Below are 19249 nucleotides of genomic sequence, written 5' to 3'. Positions count from 1 at the left end.
AAAATGATTGCCTTGTAATCAGATTACTGACGAGGAACACCCTTGATAAGATTTTTTTTTTTTTTTGTTATCTAATAAATTGTGAAGGAATAATTTTGCATTATTACCTTGATCTTAAAAGAGAGGTTCTTGCTTTAGAAGTCAAATTGAAAAGAATAGGATACATGGCTTTATAGAAGGGAATGTTTTGTAACTGCTGGTGTAAAAAAAAAAAGCATTTTTCTGTGAAAGAAAACAGCTTCATTTATCAGTAGTAATATGTCAAGAGAGCAGGGGAAGCACACAAGGACACTTAAACAGAACACACTTCCAGCCTCCCTGGAGCTGGACTTTTCTGTTTTGAAGCAGGGAGCTTTGTGTTTGATAGTTTTAAGTAATTACTTTTTGCCATGAATTTTGTTTATTGTTTATAGACCCATATAAGATTTTAGCATCGATAAAATTCTGTGACAAGTTCTGCAGCTGAATTGGGCAGTTGTTTTGAACCTGATCATTGATTCAGATACCATCAGTGTTTGTACTGTTAGTGGCAGGGACTATTTTCCCCATTTTTATAACCTGTTAACACAATCCCCTCCTCAAGATTATTTTTTTTTTCCACACTGGAATGACCTTATCTTTGTTTTTCCCTTGAACTTCACTGTAATATGAATAGGATTTTTCCTTGTCTGGAGGAATTGCTGTGCCCTGTACCATCTCCCATAGATTTTATCTATTTATGCAGTCAGAGCCATTTGGATAATGTTGTATAGCTACAAATGCAGATAATTGAGACACCAGCACTGCAGGTGTTTTTCTCGTTTTTGCCATTTGCTTCTGCAAGTCTTGTGAATCAATCAGACAGAGACTAGAGATACTTGCTGCATTTTAGACCACAGGATTATAGCAGGTTTATTTTTTTTTAAATTTTTCCTGTTGTGTTTTTAGGTTAATTTTTGTTTGTTTTCATTTATTTTTTTGTCTTTAGCTGTTATTATGCAGTACATGGACATACCTATTAAAACTTCATTATGATCTTGGAGGCTGTAACTACAGGAAAAAACCCAATTAACTACTTCAGAATACTGCTTGCCTCAGTTTGGGAAAATAAAATGTATATTCTACTTAAGCTTTTTACTTTATATATTTGGTAATAATTGTCGTGTAACAGGAGCAAGAGCAAAATCTAAGAAAAGCAGCAAGGAGTAATTACAGCTTAACACTTCTCAATCATCTCATCTGTCAGTCATCTACAAGAAATTGCTACATTCATCTTTAAGTAGCCTGGTAATCAGCTCAGTTTAATTTTAATCCACTTTCCTTTCTTAGAGTAATTTTTAATGTTTTACATATTGCATAATTTATTAGTGGAGTTGACATCTAAGCAAGCTGGTGCAGATGCAACAGGCAAGCAGGAAGTGCTGCTATGAGCTCTAAATACATCAAATTCCACATTTCCACTGCCAAGAGAGTCCTTGGACATTCAAGTTGCAGGAGGTCACTGCTCAGTTGAATGGGGATACAACTGATGCCAAAAAACACTCATGATAATGTCCAAACATTTTTAAACTGACTGGCATGGGAGAATGGTTCTCAGCTGAGCTCTGACTATTGTGGAAGAGCTGCTAAGGTGCCACCTTAGGGTGCCTCTGGAACTGACCAACACCAAGAAACAACACTGCAAATCCTTTTTTTGACAGGTAACTTTATTAATAATGGTCTCGGATCTGTCGCACCCACCAGGTGCCAGTCTTTTTTCACACTTTGCAAGACTTTCTGAAGAATAAACTAGAAAGGCATAAAGTTAGTTGAAGCTACTAAGACACACATTTGAAGGTGGGTCTATTTTTGACTTTTGTTTTTTTTTTTTTAACAGAAGTGTCCATGAATGTGTGTCAGAAAGAACTTAAATACACTGAGAAATACAGTAGAAAGGCTATATTTACAGTCAATTAAAATGGGCACTGCCAACATATCCAATAACAAAAATAAAACAAAACCTTTTTTTTCATGTTTCTATCATGCTTTTTTTCACAGAGATTTTTTTTAAATATGATTTTGTTTTTTAAAAAATACAATAAGGAAATAATTACATTCTTAATATGAGAACATTATCATACAACATACACCCTTGGCCAATTAATTTGAAAGTGTCTAACAAAACTTGATACTAAATTAATATTCTCCATTTGAAAAATCAAATTGCCACAATCATCTCATTAAAAAAACACCCTTGATCCCCCAAAGTTATGATCTGGGATTTTATAAAAAAAGGCATCACCCATTTAAAAAAAAACAAACAAAACAAACAATTTTAAAAAAGCACCTGGTACAGTAACAGGCATTTGGTGAGGAAGTACAAGCGTAACATTTTCTTAGAAGACATAGAAATGGTTCAAAATACGGGAGTTTTCCTTTCAAACAAAAGTCATGCTGCTCTATGGCCGAGTTTGCCTGGTGATCCTGGAATCTAAAAACAGTGAAAAATACAGGTTCTGTTGCTCTTTATAAAAAATTGTGCAGCAATAGTGCTATTCAAGGCAACAGAGTACATTTCACAGCACTGAGAGTGGTCTACAGAGAGGTTATTTCCCAAGCTTTTTGGTTTTCTTCCTTTCAGAACCTTGGCTGTTACACAGAACAGACTAAAGTGTGGTGGCTTTGTGGAGCCTTTGCTGGAGGAAGAGTGGAAGATGTTTAGATCAGGGGGCAGCCCCTGTGCAGCAGGCACCACAGGGGCCCAGGGTGCTACAGGTGCTGCAGGAAGGCTGCACCACACAATTTCCATTTGCCTGGGCAGAGATTTACACACATCCACCTCAGGCGTAGATTAAAACCTGTCCTTGCCAAGGAATTTTTCTTTTTTTTTTTTTTAACCATGGGATAAGGGGGTGGAAAGAGACAATGCCAACATTGGGTAAACAAGACAAGTGATGTGGCTTTTGACTACTCTGCATTACTTCATGTGGGACCACTTCTTAATGGCAATTGTTACATCATTGCTAACCTTGACTAGAAGCCTAATTTGCATTATAAATATGTACAGATATAAATTAAATATTTATTGAAATATACAAATAAATAACTTAATTTGAAATAAAAAGCCTAAATGAACTTACTTTTGCTTCAAATTTGTTTCTGCTATTATTTATGGGAATTTGATGCTGTTTAGTCCATAGTCACAGAATACAGAATGTGCCCTCGAGTTACAGAGTTAATAAGTAAGCGACCTAAACTAATATTAAAAAATTGTGTTTTCAATGAAAACCACACTGACACTTGCTTTCCTACTGTATCTGCATTCCTGTGGCCCTTTGTACCAAGAAGCAAAGAGCCTTTTCTCATGCTGGGCCCATTTCTACACTGCTAAGGTCAGCGGGGTCCCTGCCCTAAATGCATTTGGGAACAGGACACAGCCCCATCTCCTGGCAGCTGTCAGGTCTTTCTGACAGATCTGTGCCCTCAAATCCCACAAGCTCCTGCAGGAAGTCCTCTGGCATCCAGCTCAGCTGAGAATCCCAGGGTACCCCCCAGGAGTTGCACACACCCATTCCTAAAGGTAAGAGATAATCTGCAGGTTTGGCCACAAAGGGATGGGATCCTTGATAACTGCTGTCTTGCCAGCTTCTGTGATTTTAATTGCAGTCTTAACTAATTATCAAGACTCCAGCCCTAACATCTGTGATTAAAACACTACTCATATTTTGAGGTAATTTTTTATATTAATTTTCTACTCCTCACAGTTGAGGAGGAAAAAAATCTTGAGAGTATGATTGAAAGCTCTCCAAAGGCCTAAAAAAAACAAAAGAGAAAACTTAAAAGAAGCCATCTGATTTATACATTCTCCTCCAACCCCCTTCTGATTTTTAAAAACCAATCTTGAGATTTTGAAGGGCTTCAGTGGCAATTTACTGCATGTAATTTCTCAGGAATGACATTGATAAGAGACAAACAGATTTTTGTAATTTTACAGACTAAAATGCAAGATGTTGTTTCCTAGTAATCAGAAATGGACCCCTGTTTGGGAAAATCCCCAATTATTTGTTAAACTGTTTATAAGAGTCTGAAAATTATTACCTTTTCAGTCCATCTTCCTCAAAAATAATAGCTGAGGTCTGAAAACAGACAAGGGAAACTAAGTACAGCAGTGTTCTATACCTCAAGTTTAACAATACTATATTATAAAAAACAAAACAAGACTGACTGCATAAGTAATTCTGAGTTGCTCTTTTCTGTTGAGGACTAAGTTCAATTGTTTTCTTTTTCTTCTTTAAAATGTATAGAAAAGAAGCAGTATCTAAAAATACCTGTTAGCCTTTTAAAAAAATCAGGAACAAGTCATAGTTCAAGAACATGACCTTTGAAAATGACTGGTGCTTCAGAACAGCAATAAAGAGAACGTACAAAAACGCATCTGTCTCGAAGTCTGGCAGCTTTTTATCTCCCCATGGCAAAAGCATCTGTCTGAAAAGTCGCCCAAAAACGCTTCACCAAAGAGTCCTGGTGGCCCTGCAGAGCTGCTGGGCTGAGCAGGCACTGCTGCCTCTGCAAGCACTTTTCTTCAGGTTTGCTTTGCCATGTGAGCAGCCACCAGCAAAGCCTCTGCTGATGAGTTAGACCTGCTCTGTGGCACAGTTCCAAAGGCAGTTTTAACCTGCAGGAGTCAGGATTTCCCACCAGTCTTCAGCAGTGTTCCAGCTGTCTGATATAATTAACATTGCTGGCTCTTTGCTGCTTCAGCAAAGTAAACTTGCAACTGTGACTTTATGCTCCTTTTTAGTTCCTATGGTTGGGTTTTTTTTGGTTTTCATTTTCTCTACCAGTGAAGTTGGAAACAAGGAGTTACAGCTAATAAAAAGGGGCACACGTAGTTACACAGCAATACAGTAGAGGGAATACAGGCAAATTAGCGCCAAGCTACCATTAACTTAACAGAGTTATAAAACTTCTCATGTTTTATCACTTGATGTGACCTGCCAGGTGAGTCCTTTGCAGCCTAAGTCTTGGTCTGTAGTAGGTAAGGCTTTTATGGAAAGTGACTGGCTTTGTTATGTTTATGTTCCATTTTTCATCTCCCATTCCTGGAAAGGGGAAAAAAAAAGATACAGAAAATGTTAAAAAGAAATCAGGATAATTCACTGATGTCATCGTATCTGCTAATCCACAAGTGGGTTCAATAACAGTTTTTTCATTAACTTTGCTGGATTCAGCCCAAAAATTAGTTAGGGAATGATAACAAGTATGTTCTGATAGTCTGTGCACAGCATCCACCCTTCCACAACTATGTACAAAATATTTTCTAGTGCAGTGCAAATAAGCCATGTTTGTATTCTGCAGAGGGGACTTCTGGAGCAACTGACACCCCACAGCTGGTGTAAAGCACTCAGCTCTCCCTGAGTAAGGGAGAGGCTGATTTAAGCACACAAGGCTCTCTAAATGACTGGTGTAAGACAGCAGGAAGCCCTCAATATCTCTCAGAGCTGACACCAAGTGATTGCTTTACAGCTCTTCAATTTTTTTTTTATAAGACTCATGGCAAACACATAAATTTATAACTAAAAAGAGCAACTTAGCAGAGAGACTGACAGGCAGGGTTAAGAGAAACAAGTCAGTTTGCATTGCATTTGTTTCCCTTATAGATAATCCAAACTGAGCTATTGCCTGGCAAATTAAAGAAATTGCTTTGACTTTTCTGTGCCTCAGTTTCCTCACCTGTTAGCTGAGGACAAGGACACCGTCCACAGCAAAAAAATGCAACCTATAATGCTTTTGGTCACTTGTCTCAGAGCAAGGTATTGCCATTTCTTCTGCCACTTAAGTGAAAACCATGAGATTGCCACAGCTGAGCCCCCAGGTCAGTAAAACTTGCGGCCATCAAATGACACCTGGGCTGAAGCAGGACAGGCTCACCTCAGGACATCCACACTGCACCCCTCCCTGAATCCCACCCTTTCAGCCATCAGGAGCCACTGAAGATCCCCAGGGATGGCCTCTGGCTCCAGCAATCCCCTTAGAGGAACCCCCCAGCTGCTCCTCGCCAGGCACTGGGGGCTGCAGATTCCTCTCTGACCCACCAGAAAGAGACACTCTGCAGGCAGCCTGCTGACTTGGCTTCCAACCTGAATTCCTCAATTTAACACTCATTCCACAACATTTAAGAGCTCTGACTGAAATCCATTACTTATGCATGTAAATAGCTGTTCCTGCTGCTGAAAGCAGTAAGAGCATTAGTTTGGCTCAACAGCTGTATGACCATGACACCTCTTCAGCTGTTGTAAAATAACAGTAAAGGTCACAGTTGATGGCTGCTTTAGCAATATAAGAAAAAAAAATCCATGGGTTTAAAATTAGACAATAATTTACTTTGTTTCGAAACTTCTGTTTGGTTTGTTTTTTTTTTTAATTTAATTGGTGCTTTTACTAAAATTCAGTGTATTTTAAATATTCCATTTTACTCTTCAAATTATGGTAATTTTAAAGTTAAAACACAGTACTGGTAGAAATTAGATTACTTTAAAAACTCTATTAAATCTGTGTTCTCTATAGATATGCTACCAAAACTATAAAGGAAGTCCTTGGCTAAGCAACTGGGAGGAGATTTTCTTTGAAGTGTTAAATAAGGCTTGAAAGCAGAAGCTTCTTTTGCAGGTGCAAAAGGAACTTTTTGTTTCTTTCCACTGCTCCTGCAGGTTCACACCAAGGAAAGAATGTCTCAGTCAACACTGACAGCCTGACTGGGAGCTGGGAAACTGGGACAGCTCCTTTTCTTCTCCAGTCCTTGAACACAAGTGAGATGTAAGATGCTGACATTCACCAGCCCACTAGTTTCAAAACCAAATGAGAAATACTAATTTCAGTTTTCTTGCTACACATAACAATTTGGCTTTAGAAACTAATTTGATATTTAAATGAATATGTGAAATGTTTAAATAATTGCTGTACAGAAAGGATATTTGCATCTTTTTACTTCTCTAGGACTACTGACGCAGAATATTATTTTCCATATTTTAATTGGAGTTTCCATTTCTAGCCAAGTACAGATTAGACAAAATTGCAATTAAAATGCCTTCTGGCTTTTTAAAAATATACATAATTACTTTCTAAAAAAAAAAAAATTAAAGATACTTGTAAAAAAGCGAAGTTAAAAATTCAAATTATGTATGTGTAAGTATAATGTGTGTCCTGAACAGCCAATCCCCAAATTGCTGCTCTTTCTTAACACTAGATCTGTCTTACTGCTTCTCTCTGTATTTCCTTCTAATGTTAGAGCATCTGAGAGGAGAAAGCTTTTGGTGGCAGAGCTTCCAAAGCTGCTGTCCCAGGCGTGCAGGGCACAGAGCAGCAGCAGCAGCAGCACTGCTGCCTGGTGAGCATGGCCGTGACACAAGGCTGGCAGGCAACAGGCTCAGCATCCTCCATGCAAGGAAAAGGCCAAGGAGGGAGGCATTCAGTGCATTCAAATACACACCAGGAGTAAAAACCATATTCTGATGTTTTTAACATTTATACAACTCCCTCGTAGCATTGGGAGAGGTGCCAGCTGCTGGAGATACGAGCGGGAGCACAGGCGTGGGATCAGTTTCACTCCCACAAATTGCACTGACATCCACGCCTGGAGAGCCAAGTCCTGCTCTGGGATACTCATATGTGACACCCTTTCCTGAGCCACATCTACGAGGCCTGGGCTCACTCACAGCTGCAAAAAGCCAAAAGAACTGAGAGCCAAATTCCACCCCCGCACACGTACAGCGACCCCCGAGCGTGGGGCGTGCTGCAGATGTGCACCTGATGGCAGCTGTGGCTGCCAAGGGGCTGGGAACAGATTGGGTTGCACTATCTAATTCAGCAAAATTTCACTCTTAATATTTAGTGCATGAGGTTTTAGGGAAAAAGCTGTTCAAGCTGAATTGGATACTTTGAGTTGTTTTTCACAGCATGGGAAAAATATGCTTAGTTGCTCCATATCCTTTTTGATTAGCCTAATCCTATATCCAAGATTCCTCTGCCAAAAAGCTTGACCAACTTATGGTGCCATCCAAAGCACACCGACACCAAACACAGGAGGGCTTTTCCTGCATGGTATGTGCTGAGCATAAAAAATATACTACAGGAAGGTATTCTTTACACCAAAAATATTTAGGTTTTTATAATGCCCTGGCTTCTCCAGCTGTAACGATTAGATGTCTGGATTTAATGTGCCTGTCCAGCACAAATCCATGCACCCATTTGCAAGCACTGTGCTCTGCGAGACCACACTCCCTGAGTATTGCTGAGCTACCATCCACATCTAAGACAAAGTGTACAGTTAGAGATGATATCGTTATGGCACAAATTAGGCTATAATTGGAAAACACAGATAAGCTTTAGAGCACATAAATCCTTCCTCAGGTTTGAAACACAAGCTGCAGACTTCAAAGTTGATTAGAACTAAAACCTATTATGCTGAGTGTAATTATTCTTAGTTGGATTTAAATGAATCAGGCTAACTGGCAGGAAAAAGCAGTTGATGTCCATGCAAAGGGAGTAGAAGAAACAGTGTATCAGGAAAAATAATTATATTATGATAATTTAATAATAAAATAATTTTTTGAGATGCTGATTTTTCAGTATCTACTACATTTAGGTTCCAGGCTTATGCTCAGATACTGGAAATGTATATAATCAATGAATACATGTAGCAAAAGTTACTTGAAGAAATCCATCAGAAGACATCAATGAAAAAAGGAAACAGCCTTCATGAACGACAAGTGTTTATGATTATTGCTGTTTATAATTACAACTAGCAGTGAACTACTAAATAAACAAAAGCTTGGGCCCAGCACTATTACTGCCACCCTTGGTTATGTGTTGCCCACATGTTTATGCTGCCAGCAAATTTAGCCCAGAAGAATGGTTATACAAATCCCACTTAAACTAAACCACAAAAATTAGAAAACTGTAACAATACAAGAAGACAGCAAATTTCAGCTTGGTACTCGCAAGACAAAATTGAAGTCATTAAACTTTTACTTTAAATGTACATTGAGCAGATACTTGCACAACACATTGTCATTAATTATAATGTTCTTGCAGTGGCTGGAAAAGGTCAGACCCAATCTTGTGCCATTTCTAATCACTCACTGTAACAGTGCTCTTTTAACCACTTCTCTGCTATACAGAGTAGTGGACACACGGACTGTCTACACCACAGACTACTTACTTTGCAAATCAAATCAAAAAAGCAACAGAGAAAAACACGGAATCAGAGTAGAGTCAAATCAGTCTCCCAAACTTACTTACCAACTCTTCTGCAGAAGGTTCTCGAAATCAGCAGTACTATGTAGTAATATGAATAATTTAGATACTCTCTTCTTAAGGCTAAATAAGACTTTGTAAGAAAGTATGAAAAAGCACAGAAGAAGACAATTAAGACACGAGTGCTCTCACCTTTGCTTTTCGAAGCACATGGCCCCGACATGGAGAGTTGTTTGATGAGGGAGGTCTCTTCAGAGCTGCTGCACTGTTCACAGGGATGGAGCACTCAGTATCACTGGTATCACAGCTGGAGATGGGAGAGTTTTCCAAAGTTCGGTGCTTGAAAATTGGAGACTATAAAGAGCGAAAAGCCTATATTGAGTTTCCTCCAAGTAGTCACACGTACAATATTTTCTACTTTAGATTCAGAACTGCAGAACTCTTTTTTAAAGAAACTATATTCATAATGATGAAATGACTAGATGAAAAGGAGATTAGAACACAGGAAACAAAACAATGTGCATGTGTGTTCTGTGATGAAAATTGAAGTTTCTTTTCTGTTAAACAGCTATGGGTCTGATCAAACAACTATGGATAATCCAGAGGAATTGATGTATCCCTCTCTGATCTTTCTGTGATGGCTGCTTCAGACATAAATCTGTAGCACAAGCTCCACCCTGAAGGTGTGAGATGCAGCCCTTGCAGAGTGTGACACAACTAACAGGGGACCAGCACAAGCAGATCTTCATCACTGCATGATGATTTGGTGCATTTAAATCTCCCTGGGCTGGAGCAATGTCTTGGTTGCTGCACTTATACAGTCACTGAGGACAAGGTGCTGGCTTTTTGCACATTATCCTAACATATCCTGCCTGTGATTCCCATATCTACCTGCTCCCTGCTGCAGGAAATGTAAATAACATAGAAAGGCATTTAATTCTGCTTTTATTTCTCAGGCTTAAAAAAACATTATACTTTCAGTTCCTACTCATTTTTGCTGGAGCTGGGAAGGCTGAGCACTCCCAGCCCATTAACTGGGATTTGCATGTTCAATGGCTTTGCATACCTGTGGACTTGATGTTCCTGACTTGGGCTCAATAGCCAAGCCCAGTGTGATGCCACCAGCCAAGGCTTTCTTAAGGCTCTCCTTCACCTCAGTCAGTTCCAGCTCCAGATTTACACGCTCAGCCTCCTTCTGCTTACATTCCTCTTCCAGCTTCTTTAACTTGTCTTCAAGAATCACTTGGGTCTTCCTGCCTGTCATTCACGGCAATTTTATTATTTCAACAATAATAAAAATGTTAAAATGACACTTAGAGAAATTATTTTCTTTCTAAAAAGTAAGGAAACAAGGTCTCTACATATCAGTGACATAAAAAAAATTAGTTACTTTATACAAAACGCTTGAAAGTAAGAAGTTTAGTAGAATAAATCAAATGCTTTCTATCAAGTGACATTCTTAGATATCTAGTCTGGTTTCAAATCAGTATTGTTTTATTTTTCTGTATCATGAAAATATAATTAGCTAGTGACAAAAAAATTATTCCTATGCTCTTCTTACCTGAAGTTCACACCAGTGTAATTCCTTAGGTATGTGTATACATACACATGCATATATAAAATAAGGACATACACATTTGTATTTTTATCTTTTATGTTTTTTATCTATATAGAAAGCAAATATAGACATTATAGAGCACTGCTCAGCATCGAAACCTAACCTTGTTTAGAGTGACACGTCTTCAGCACAGAATACAAAGCTGTTTGGATAACTAAGCCTAATTCTCAGGTGAGAATTCAGCACATAAAAGCACCTCCTACCAGCATTGACTTCAATGGCAGCACGCAGATCTTTCCTTTCTTTCCGGAGCTGGGCCAGCCTGTTCCGAAGGGCTTCTTTTTTCTTCAGCAGCTCCTCCTCTTTGCTTTGTAACTTCTTTGCATCTGCCTCCACACGATTCTTGCCATATTTGTACTGCTCTGCATCTGCATGTATCAGATTGTAGCTAATTAGGGTTTAAATTAACAGCACAACCCTGAACTGGTCCTTGAGACTACACATGACATGAAGCATGTCATGGCTCCCCACGGCAGGGGTGTTGCAACTGGATGATCTTCAAGGCTCCCTTCCAACCCAAACCATTCTATAATTCTATGGTTTGAGGAAAAGGTTTGGCCTTCCTCCTCAACTGGCTCTTTCTCAAGGTCCATGATTTCTGCCAAGTTCTGCAGCACAGCTATAACAATGATATGGGATAGAGTATGTTCTTTATATTCACACGAGGAAAATGAGAAATACCAGTTACTTTATAGCACACTGGTTTTGAAAAATGGCCTTGCCTTTCTCTGTAGTTCAGAAGATGGAAAGGAGGCTCCTCTCTAGCTATGAACCCTTCATTTCTAATTGAAAGGGTCAGAGGAAAAACCACCTGCTTGGCCTTTTGCCTGACTTTCATTCCTACTTCAAGTGCACATCTTTAGTCACCTTACATAAGAGAATACAAAGATGTTCACACTTCTTTGATGCCTGGCAGCTTTCTTTTTCTTTTTTAATTTCCCATACAAATGCTTTCAATTTGTGGCTGACATATATTTGTGATCTGATTCATATCACAGCCCCCTCTACAGCTGCAGACTCAAAGAAGATAGGTCAGCTAAGAGATCACTTTGTCACATACCCCAAGGCACACTCTATGATATGAAATAATTCCTGACAAACAGTTGTTAAGCCAGTTTTAGTTAGTTAGAAGCTATTTACTTTAGTCCTAAAGTCTAAACCAATTTCTCTTGTTGCCATTAAATCCACGGCTTCTTAAATAAGACTTCATTAATAAGTCCACTTATGAGCAACACAATGTTCTTACATCTATACCAGCTCCTCATCCTCCTTTTCCAACATGAAGACAGAATTCCTCTCTGTTCCAAATGAGGAATCATTATCCTTCTTTTTTACCCTGCTGTCCTCATGACTTCGCAGCAGCCACAGGTCCACATTTCATATTTATCCTTCTCCCATATGAGTGGCACCCTTTTCTCGTGTGGCGTGGCTGGAGTTAAGTCACCAAAGTATCTCCTGCTCAGTCTTGGCATCTTCTCCTCGGCCTCTCAGCTCACAAAACCACACTGGTGCTGTACCTTGTCTGCTAAGACAGGAGCCCTTCTGGGCACCCTCCTGGCTCCCCAGCGAGGCAGCAGCAAGGACAGACACTTAGAGGCAGCAGTGAGGACAGACACTTAGAGGCAGCAGTGAGGACAGACAGAGGCAGCAGTGAGGACAGACAGAGGCAGCAGTGAGGACAGACACTTAGAGGCAGCAGTGAGGACAGACAGAGGCAGCAGTGAGGACAGACACTTAGAGGCAGCAGTGAGGACAGACACTTACTGGATGCCGTGCGCTTCACACAGGAAGCCGTCTCGGATTTCTTGGGCTGGCTGTTTAAAGTCCTCGCTTTTCCGGCGATCCCATTAGCAGTCACAGGAGGCTTCTTGCCTTTAAACTGTTTGAAAACAAAAGTGCAAATGGGCTCCAGCTATTCCCGTGCCACTGGCATTACTTTCACCCTTTCATCAAGGGCAGAGCTTGACAGAAAGCTGCCTGCTACATCAGAGAGCCTTAATAGAGCGCATTGATCGAGCTGGAGACGGCGCTTCCTCCAGAGATGCCTCTGGGAGCTGCCTGCTCAGCGGCAGCCGTGCCAGCAATCACAGGATAACAAGGGGATGAACTCCCTGTTTCTGGTGGCATCATGGTTTCCAAGGCATTTAGAACCCTGGCATTTACAGTATTAAGAAAGCCACTGCAAGGCAGAAAAAAATGTATATTTTAATTTTTTTTTTACAGTAAAGACTCTTGAAACACAAGTTTTTCAGAGTTAATTTCACACAGTATAACCTACCAGGGTTTGCCACACAAAAAATTCAACATTATTTCTTATTTACTATATGACCTTGCCATCCTTGTGGATTTTTTTGAAACAATATGTTTATTACATGTTTTTAAGTGCTAGGAGTTAAGATATTATTTTCCCCTTATACAACTTCTAGCTACTACTTAAAAGCTTTTCTTACTTAAAAAAACCCTCTCATAATGGCCAGACAGGCTCAACAGATTACCAGGAACAGAGCATGTTCAAGGGGTTTCCATTTAGAGGGCTCACAGCAATGAACTGAAGCCTGGGAAGATAACCCACTCCTACTCATGGTGTCTCCATGGAGGATGCTCCAGCCAAGCACAGGGCACATGTGTGCCATGCTCTGTTCTCCTGCTCCCAAAGGTTTGTGCGGACTGAATTGGGAATGCACTGAGAAGCTTGCTGCTGCAGTAATTTATTGCTCATGTCCACCTCCAATTATGCATTGTACTGAAGTCCAATATTCCAATATGAAGTTTTTGTAAGGGTTAAGTGAGTTAACACACAGTATGATAGGTACCTTTTACAAGGGAAACATTTATCTTAACTGTTCCATGTCAGATTAGATTGAAAACCATGCATCACTGTGATATATTCACACTGTGATACATTGGTTTAAGCCAATGACCACCTTTCAGAGACCAGCTAAGGGCTCTGAGAAGGCTCCTGGCATGGCTGTGAGCAAGGCTTGCCCTGCTCCCCTGCTGGGCTGTGCCCATCTGCTACAATGCTGAGCTCACAGGACTTCATCTGCTCTGTAGGTTCATGTTTGAGGTACAAAAGCCTGCAGCCACCCTCAGAAAGCAGCAGAGAAATAGCCTCTTTTTTTTTTTTAGGGGAAGAAAATAATAGGCAGTAATATAAAGATGTCATTTATGAATATATACAACATAATTTACTAAATATATAGCATCAAGTTATTATACATACGCATATTCATAAAATGTATAACCAAAGTATACATGATATATAGAAAAGTATACATGATATATAGATTAGTATATATACTAATATATACTAATTTCTAAAGAGCCAAATTTGCTGTCACAGTCAGGTCACATGTCACCTTTTTTTGGGTTTTCTCCTAAAACATCTCTGCCTGAGGAGCCAAAAGGTGGCTAGACATGCATTCAGGTTAGGTGTGGAAGGTCACATTGATTTTTTTGTTATTATTCACCATCTGTAAATCATCAAGAACATGCTGGCAAAGCCTTTTCCATGTACCACTACTTCCACATTGGAATTTACACCTTTGCAAACTTGCTTCATTTGCAGTGGGCTCATAACTAAACTCCAGGCACTTCAGTGCTAACACTAAGGGACTCTAAAGAGTTCCTAGAGATTACAACCAGATAAATAGAACAAATAAAAAGTTTTGTTAAGTATTAAACAGTACAGTACCTGCGAGCCAGATCCCCTCCCCACAGCAGAGGTATTAGTGACAGACTGAGCAGAAGACAGATTGGATGAGACAGGGTGTTTGTAATGGTTAGAGGAGAGTTTGTCAGCAGATAACCTATTGGCTTTCCTGTCAGCTGGCGGATAGCGCGCAAAGATTTTTGGAGACGGCAAGTTATCGTACAGGCCTGCGTTATCATAAAGCATTTCTTCTCCAATGTTCCTGCTACGAGAAGAAGGAAAGCCATCTTCTGGTTCCCACTGCAACACACACACCTCGGCAGTTAGTGAACAATGCACCATGCAGAACCCCATAAGTGAAATTAAAACATTAGCGATGCTTTGGACTCCAGCAAGCCCACAGTGCTTAGTGGGCATACATCCTTACTACTGACACTATTTAGAAAGTGGTGGGAGGATACTGTGTGGAAAACAAGCATTGCATTCCATGGCTCAATGCCTCAGCCCTGAGTACAAGCACACCTAACACCCTGACTGCACCCAGGGGGCAGAGGCAGACTGTGTTAGCAGGGGGATGCTCACAGTTTGCACAGATGAGTCCATGGGATTACATCTGGTACATGAGTTGTTAAAAGTAATACAGCCTAGCAGTTATCAGAAGCCAAGTTTTTTCTAGCTTGTTTTTTTAATTTCTTCAGGTTATATGTCTTTCCCATGCATATCAGCTGCTGGTATGCTTGCACATTTGACTTGACGGAGATTTATTATTCTGAGCTACAAGAACTAAAATAGTTCCTTTTTTTGTTAGTTTTTAGAAAAATGGGAAGCTCAACAATAGTACTCCAGTGGTTCATCTGATTAATCTTAAAAGAAATCCACCTGACTGCTAAATATCCTTCCTTAACCCATCCTGGCCATGGCAGTACACTACTCAAACAAAGGCATGAGCACATCCAAGAACTACGTCAAGACTGCTCTCCACACAAGTGATCATGCACTGTTCCCAAGAGGGGATTTCTAACATCTTTTGGACATTACTGACATATTGGAGGACTCAATGTCCAGTTAATTTCACACTTTGAAACTATTAATTTCCTTTGAGTTCGCCCTTAGTGGGGCCTTTATACAACAGCCCAAATTAAGAGCTGACATAGGCTGTAGCTTCCCTGCAAACCTTCCTGAGGACCCCATATTGCTATAGGTGAGCATCCACTAGATGTTAAATCCTCTTACACATCTGTCTACGACCAGCTCTGCACTTTATGAAGATGGAAGTGAGCACTGTGGTTCTCCTTTGGGACAAGCAGCACCTGTAACCCTCAGGAATGCAGCCACAGGGACTGAGAAGTGTTTGGGTGTCGGTGTTTTTTCAATAGACATCAAAAAGTGCCTGGTGTAACTGAGTCCTTAATTTTGCCCTTTCCAGTCTGATCTAAAAAAATACCTCCTCAAGTGAGTATTACATTCAAGGACTTGGCAACAAATCATCAACAGGCAACTGCTTTCTAAATGCACATTGGCTCACATGCAGGTTAATGTAAACAATATGTCCCATGCCCTTATATTCTATAGGTGTGAGAGGACGCTGCAACCCCCAGTCAAAAAACCATGAGTTCATCTGGAAACTGCCCAGTGAGGATCTTTAGATAATACAATTTTCAGATGTCCACATGGCAATGAACACATGCAAAGCATTTGCTGTGTGCAGGCTGAGCTCTTACCGATCCGTTGATGCAGGGGACATCGTCGTAGTGGAGCGCCATCCCGCTGGGGCAGGCGTAGCCGTTGGCAGCGCTCCCCCGGTACGGGCTCGTGGATATCACCCGCCTGTTCATGAAACTGCACAATGCAAAGGGGAAATAATGAAAACCAGCACTCAAACCTACGCCTAAATGATGATACAGTGGTATATTCCCTGTGCCCGACTATGTAGCCTGGAAGCACGGAGCTTCTCGCTTTCCGCAGGGTGGTTTTTTCTTTCTTTGCTACTCACACGCTGCTGCTACAGCCAGGAACACAACATATGTTCCTGTTCTCCATTCTTGCAGCGGGGATATGGCTGTGTGAAGGCCGGGAGGGCAACAGCTGTAATTGCTCAGTGGCATGTTTACATAGGAACCTGCTGGTCTCTGTTACACACCAGCCTGACAGGGTCCCAGAAACGCTCCCTTGCTGTCTGCACTGGGGAGAAGCAGGTGTTTCTGTGTGCATGCACGCCCAAGGGGCTGCAAACTTAGGAAATAAGAGAAATAAGAATAAAATCCAGCAGAAATTTAAAAAAAAAAAAAAAAAAACAACACATAATTTCAATGAAATCCAAGTTAACATTTCTATAAAAAATTCCTGAATAATTACTTCCTCAAAACCTGGGAATTCTTCTTTTCTGCATCAGGAATTTTGGCTGGCTATGGCACTATGCTTCCCTACTCTTTATGGGTAATTGTACATGCAAATACTCTATATGCTCATTCTTGCTCTGTTACACATGGTGGACCTGAGTCCCCTGGAAACTTCAAAAGGGATACACATATATATAATATTTTAATTTTTCCCTCTTTTCCTGTTCCAATCAACACTGTTGCTTAATAATGACTCCAAGGGTGAGTCTTCCTTTGTAGCAACTGCTGGAATTGAGTAAGGTATAGAGTGAGATCCAAAATAATTCCATTCCTACAGTTTCAGGTGTACTTAAATGGGAAAACAATGTTTTCCATCCCAAACAATGGAACTATTCAGAGTCTGTGCTGACATTCATAAAATATGATAAAGCACTGCTAAAGCAGAGAGGGTCTTCTGTAGTGCTGGCAGGAGCTCAGGAATGCTGTGGTTTCAACAGTTGCTTTCTTTTTGGCTCTGGAATAACATGGAGTCCTTTGAGTTTCTCATTCAGAGGGAGAACTGGGGCTCACCTGAGCCACAGGAAACCTGGGCTCACAGGAGGGATGAACCTGCCCAGCTCTCTGTGAACCCTTCAGGGCAGTGTGGGGATGGAAAAAACATTAGACAGAAGCTTTTCTTACTTCAAGCAAACTAACAGCAAAAAGCCCAGGAAAACCCCATGATAAAAACGTTTTTAACCTTTTCGTAACTCATATCTTGTTAGTCATTATTAGAGGGCTGCATTTGTTTACTGTTCTTAAAGAAGAGCATTACACAAATGTTTCTGGTTGGTGTGAAGAACTGAGTTTGGAGTTGTTGCTCTATTTCTTCCTAGTGAAGAGGCTCCAATTACAGCAATATACAAAAACCATGTCTGAAAACTGGGATAATTCATTAGTGGCATCTGATGCACCTGTGGTAACTACTTCCACCACCAAATGAAGGCAGGATTTATCTCCGTAATTGCAAACAATTCATAATCATTATTTCAATAATCCTCATTAATCATGTTTTCAGGTGAATCCATGCAAATTAATTGTATTCAGAAACTGCTAGAAAGAAAATTTGCCTGGAAGCACTTTTTCCTCAGCTTTTCCTCCATACCTAATGATTTAGGTGAAGGAAATTGATGAGACTGTTAATGAGAAGCTGATAGTTTTGCAAAGCATCAGTCTTAATAAGTGGATAACCAATAATCTAAAGTGACTGAGTGATAAACTAAGCTTTAATGATAACTGCATTTTATTTGGAATACTGATATTCATTCTATAAAGGGCAAATGTAGCAGTTCATTAACATTTAAGTACCATTGTAATTTCTCCTCATTTTCTAGCAGTTGTTGAAAATCAGCAGACAGCTACTCTATTGCTTATCAGCAAGCCCTCACAGGCTCTTAAAGACACCCAATGAATTTTAATTAATTCTTAACAGGGAAATTCTGCTATTTTGCAAGTTGTTTGACACTGCTTTCTAACATGTGGTCTAGTTGCATATGTTTTTTCACTTGGCTCCAATTAGTACCACATTTGTGCAGAAAAGGAAAGCTATGCAGAATTAACGGGGAAAAGGTTACCATTCTATAGCTCTTAAATGTGGTTATTGCTAGATGCTGACTGAAGCAAAAATACATGTCAACACAGGAGAAACTTTTTGAGCCCTATTAACTTCTAAACAAATATTAACGTTAAGTCTGAACGCTAAGTGCATTTTAATTCTATCAAAATTATTTGGTTTTCACAAAACTGGGCTTGTGTTAACACTGAGTCACTTTGATTTCCATCAGAAACTGGACTTTCATTGAAGCTAGGCATTTTCCCTTGTTAACTTCTTTTGGAAGCTTGCTAATGGCAATAGGATCCTCTTTTGGAAAACTCCAAAGCTTTTTTCCATTTTTTTCCCCCTTCATTTTCTATCTGTTCAAACTCATGATGGGCAGATGGGGTGTGATTCTCTAATGTATTAAGTCACACAAATTCCAAATTAGTCTAGGGACTGTCATCGTGCAGCAGGATGAGGGATGATGCTTTTGCCAGCTGTCTTCTCAGGCCACCCACTTCCTAACCACAGGGAACAACTCCAGCAGGGCATCCCCCTGTCCCCACTGTTTCTTCACTCCTGTTTATAAAAACCTCATCTAGCCAAGGAAAAATGATGGTTTTTCCCACCAAGGGCTGATTTAGTGCCTCAAATGATTTGAACATGTAAATCACTGTATCTGCTAAGTACGCATTTCTCCTTTTAGCACAGGATCTGTAATGGGGAATTCACTCTATTGATTTGCAATTTAAACAGTTTCCATGCTGCACCCTCTATGCACTTTCTCAATTTCCACCTCCTATATTAAACCCCAGAAATTAACTGAACTGGGGTGAGTTTGATAAAGTTTT

General features: G+C 40.1%; 1 protein-coding gene across 2 annotated transcripts in view; it reads right to left on the bottom strand.

Annotated features, from left to right (window-relative positions):
* Window positions 1-1833: 1833 nt before the first annotated feature.
* AFAP1 (actin filament associated protein 1) overlaps window positions 1834-19249 on the bottom strand; it is a 114723-nt gene continuing 97307 nt past the window's right edge. Inside the window, exons 12-18 of one of the 2 annotated variants that reach the window (XM_063157561.1) lie at window positions 16205-16322; window positions 14526-14783; window positions 12596-12710; window positions 11035-11199; window positions 10280-10470; window positions 9406-9567; window positions 1834-5060 (exon numbers count right to left, since the gene is read on the bottom strand). In XM_063157561.1, coding sequence (XP_063013631.1) covers window positions 5034-5060; window positions 9406-9567; window positions 10280-10470; window positions 11035-11199; window positions 12596-12710; window positions 14526-14783; window positions 16205-16322 — 1036 coding nt within the window. In that variant the 3' untranslated portion in view covers window positions 1834-5033. The remainder of the gene's footprint in view (window positions 5061-9405; window positions 9568-10279; window positions 10471-11034; window positions 11200-12595; window positions 12711-14525; window positions 14784-16204; window positions 16323-19249) is intronic. The other variant, XM_063157562.1, reaches the window with a different exon arrangement.

This window comes from Melospiza melodia, chromosome 5 (genome assembly GCF_035770615.1).
Source record: "Melospiza melodia melodia isolate bMelMel2 chromosome 5, bMelMel2.pri, whole genome shotgun sequence".
In the NCBI taxonomy this organism is placed as follows: Eukaryota; Metazoa; Chordata; class Aves; order Passeriformes; family Passerellidae; genus Melospiza; species Melospiza melodia.
The sequence above is the reverse complement of the archived record's forward strand: the minus strand, read 5'-3'. Positions and strand labels throughout refer to the sequence as shown.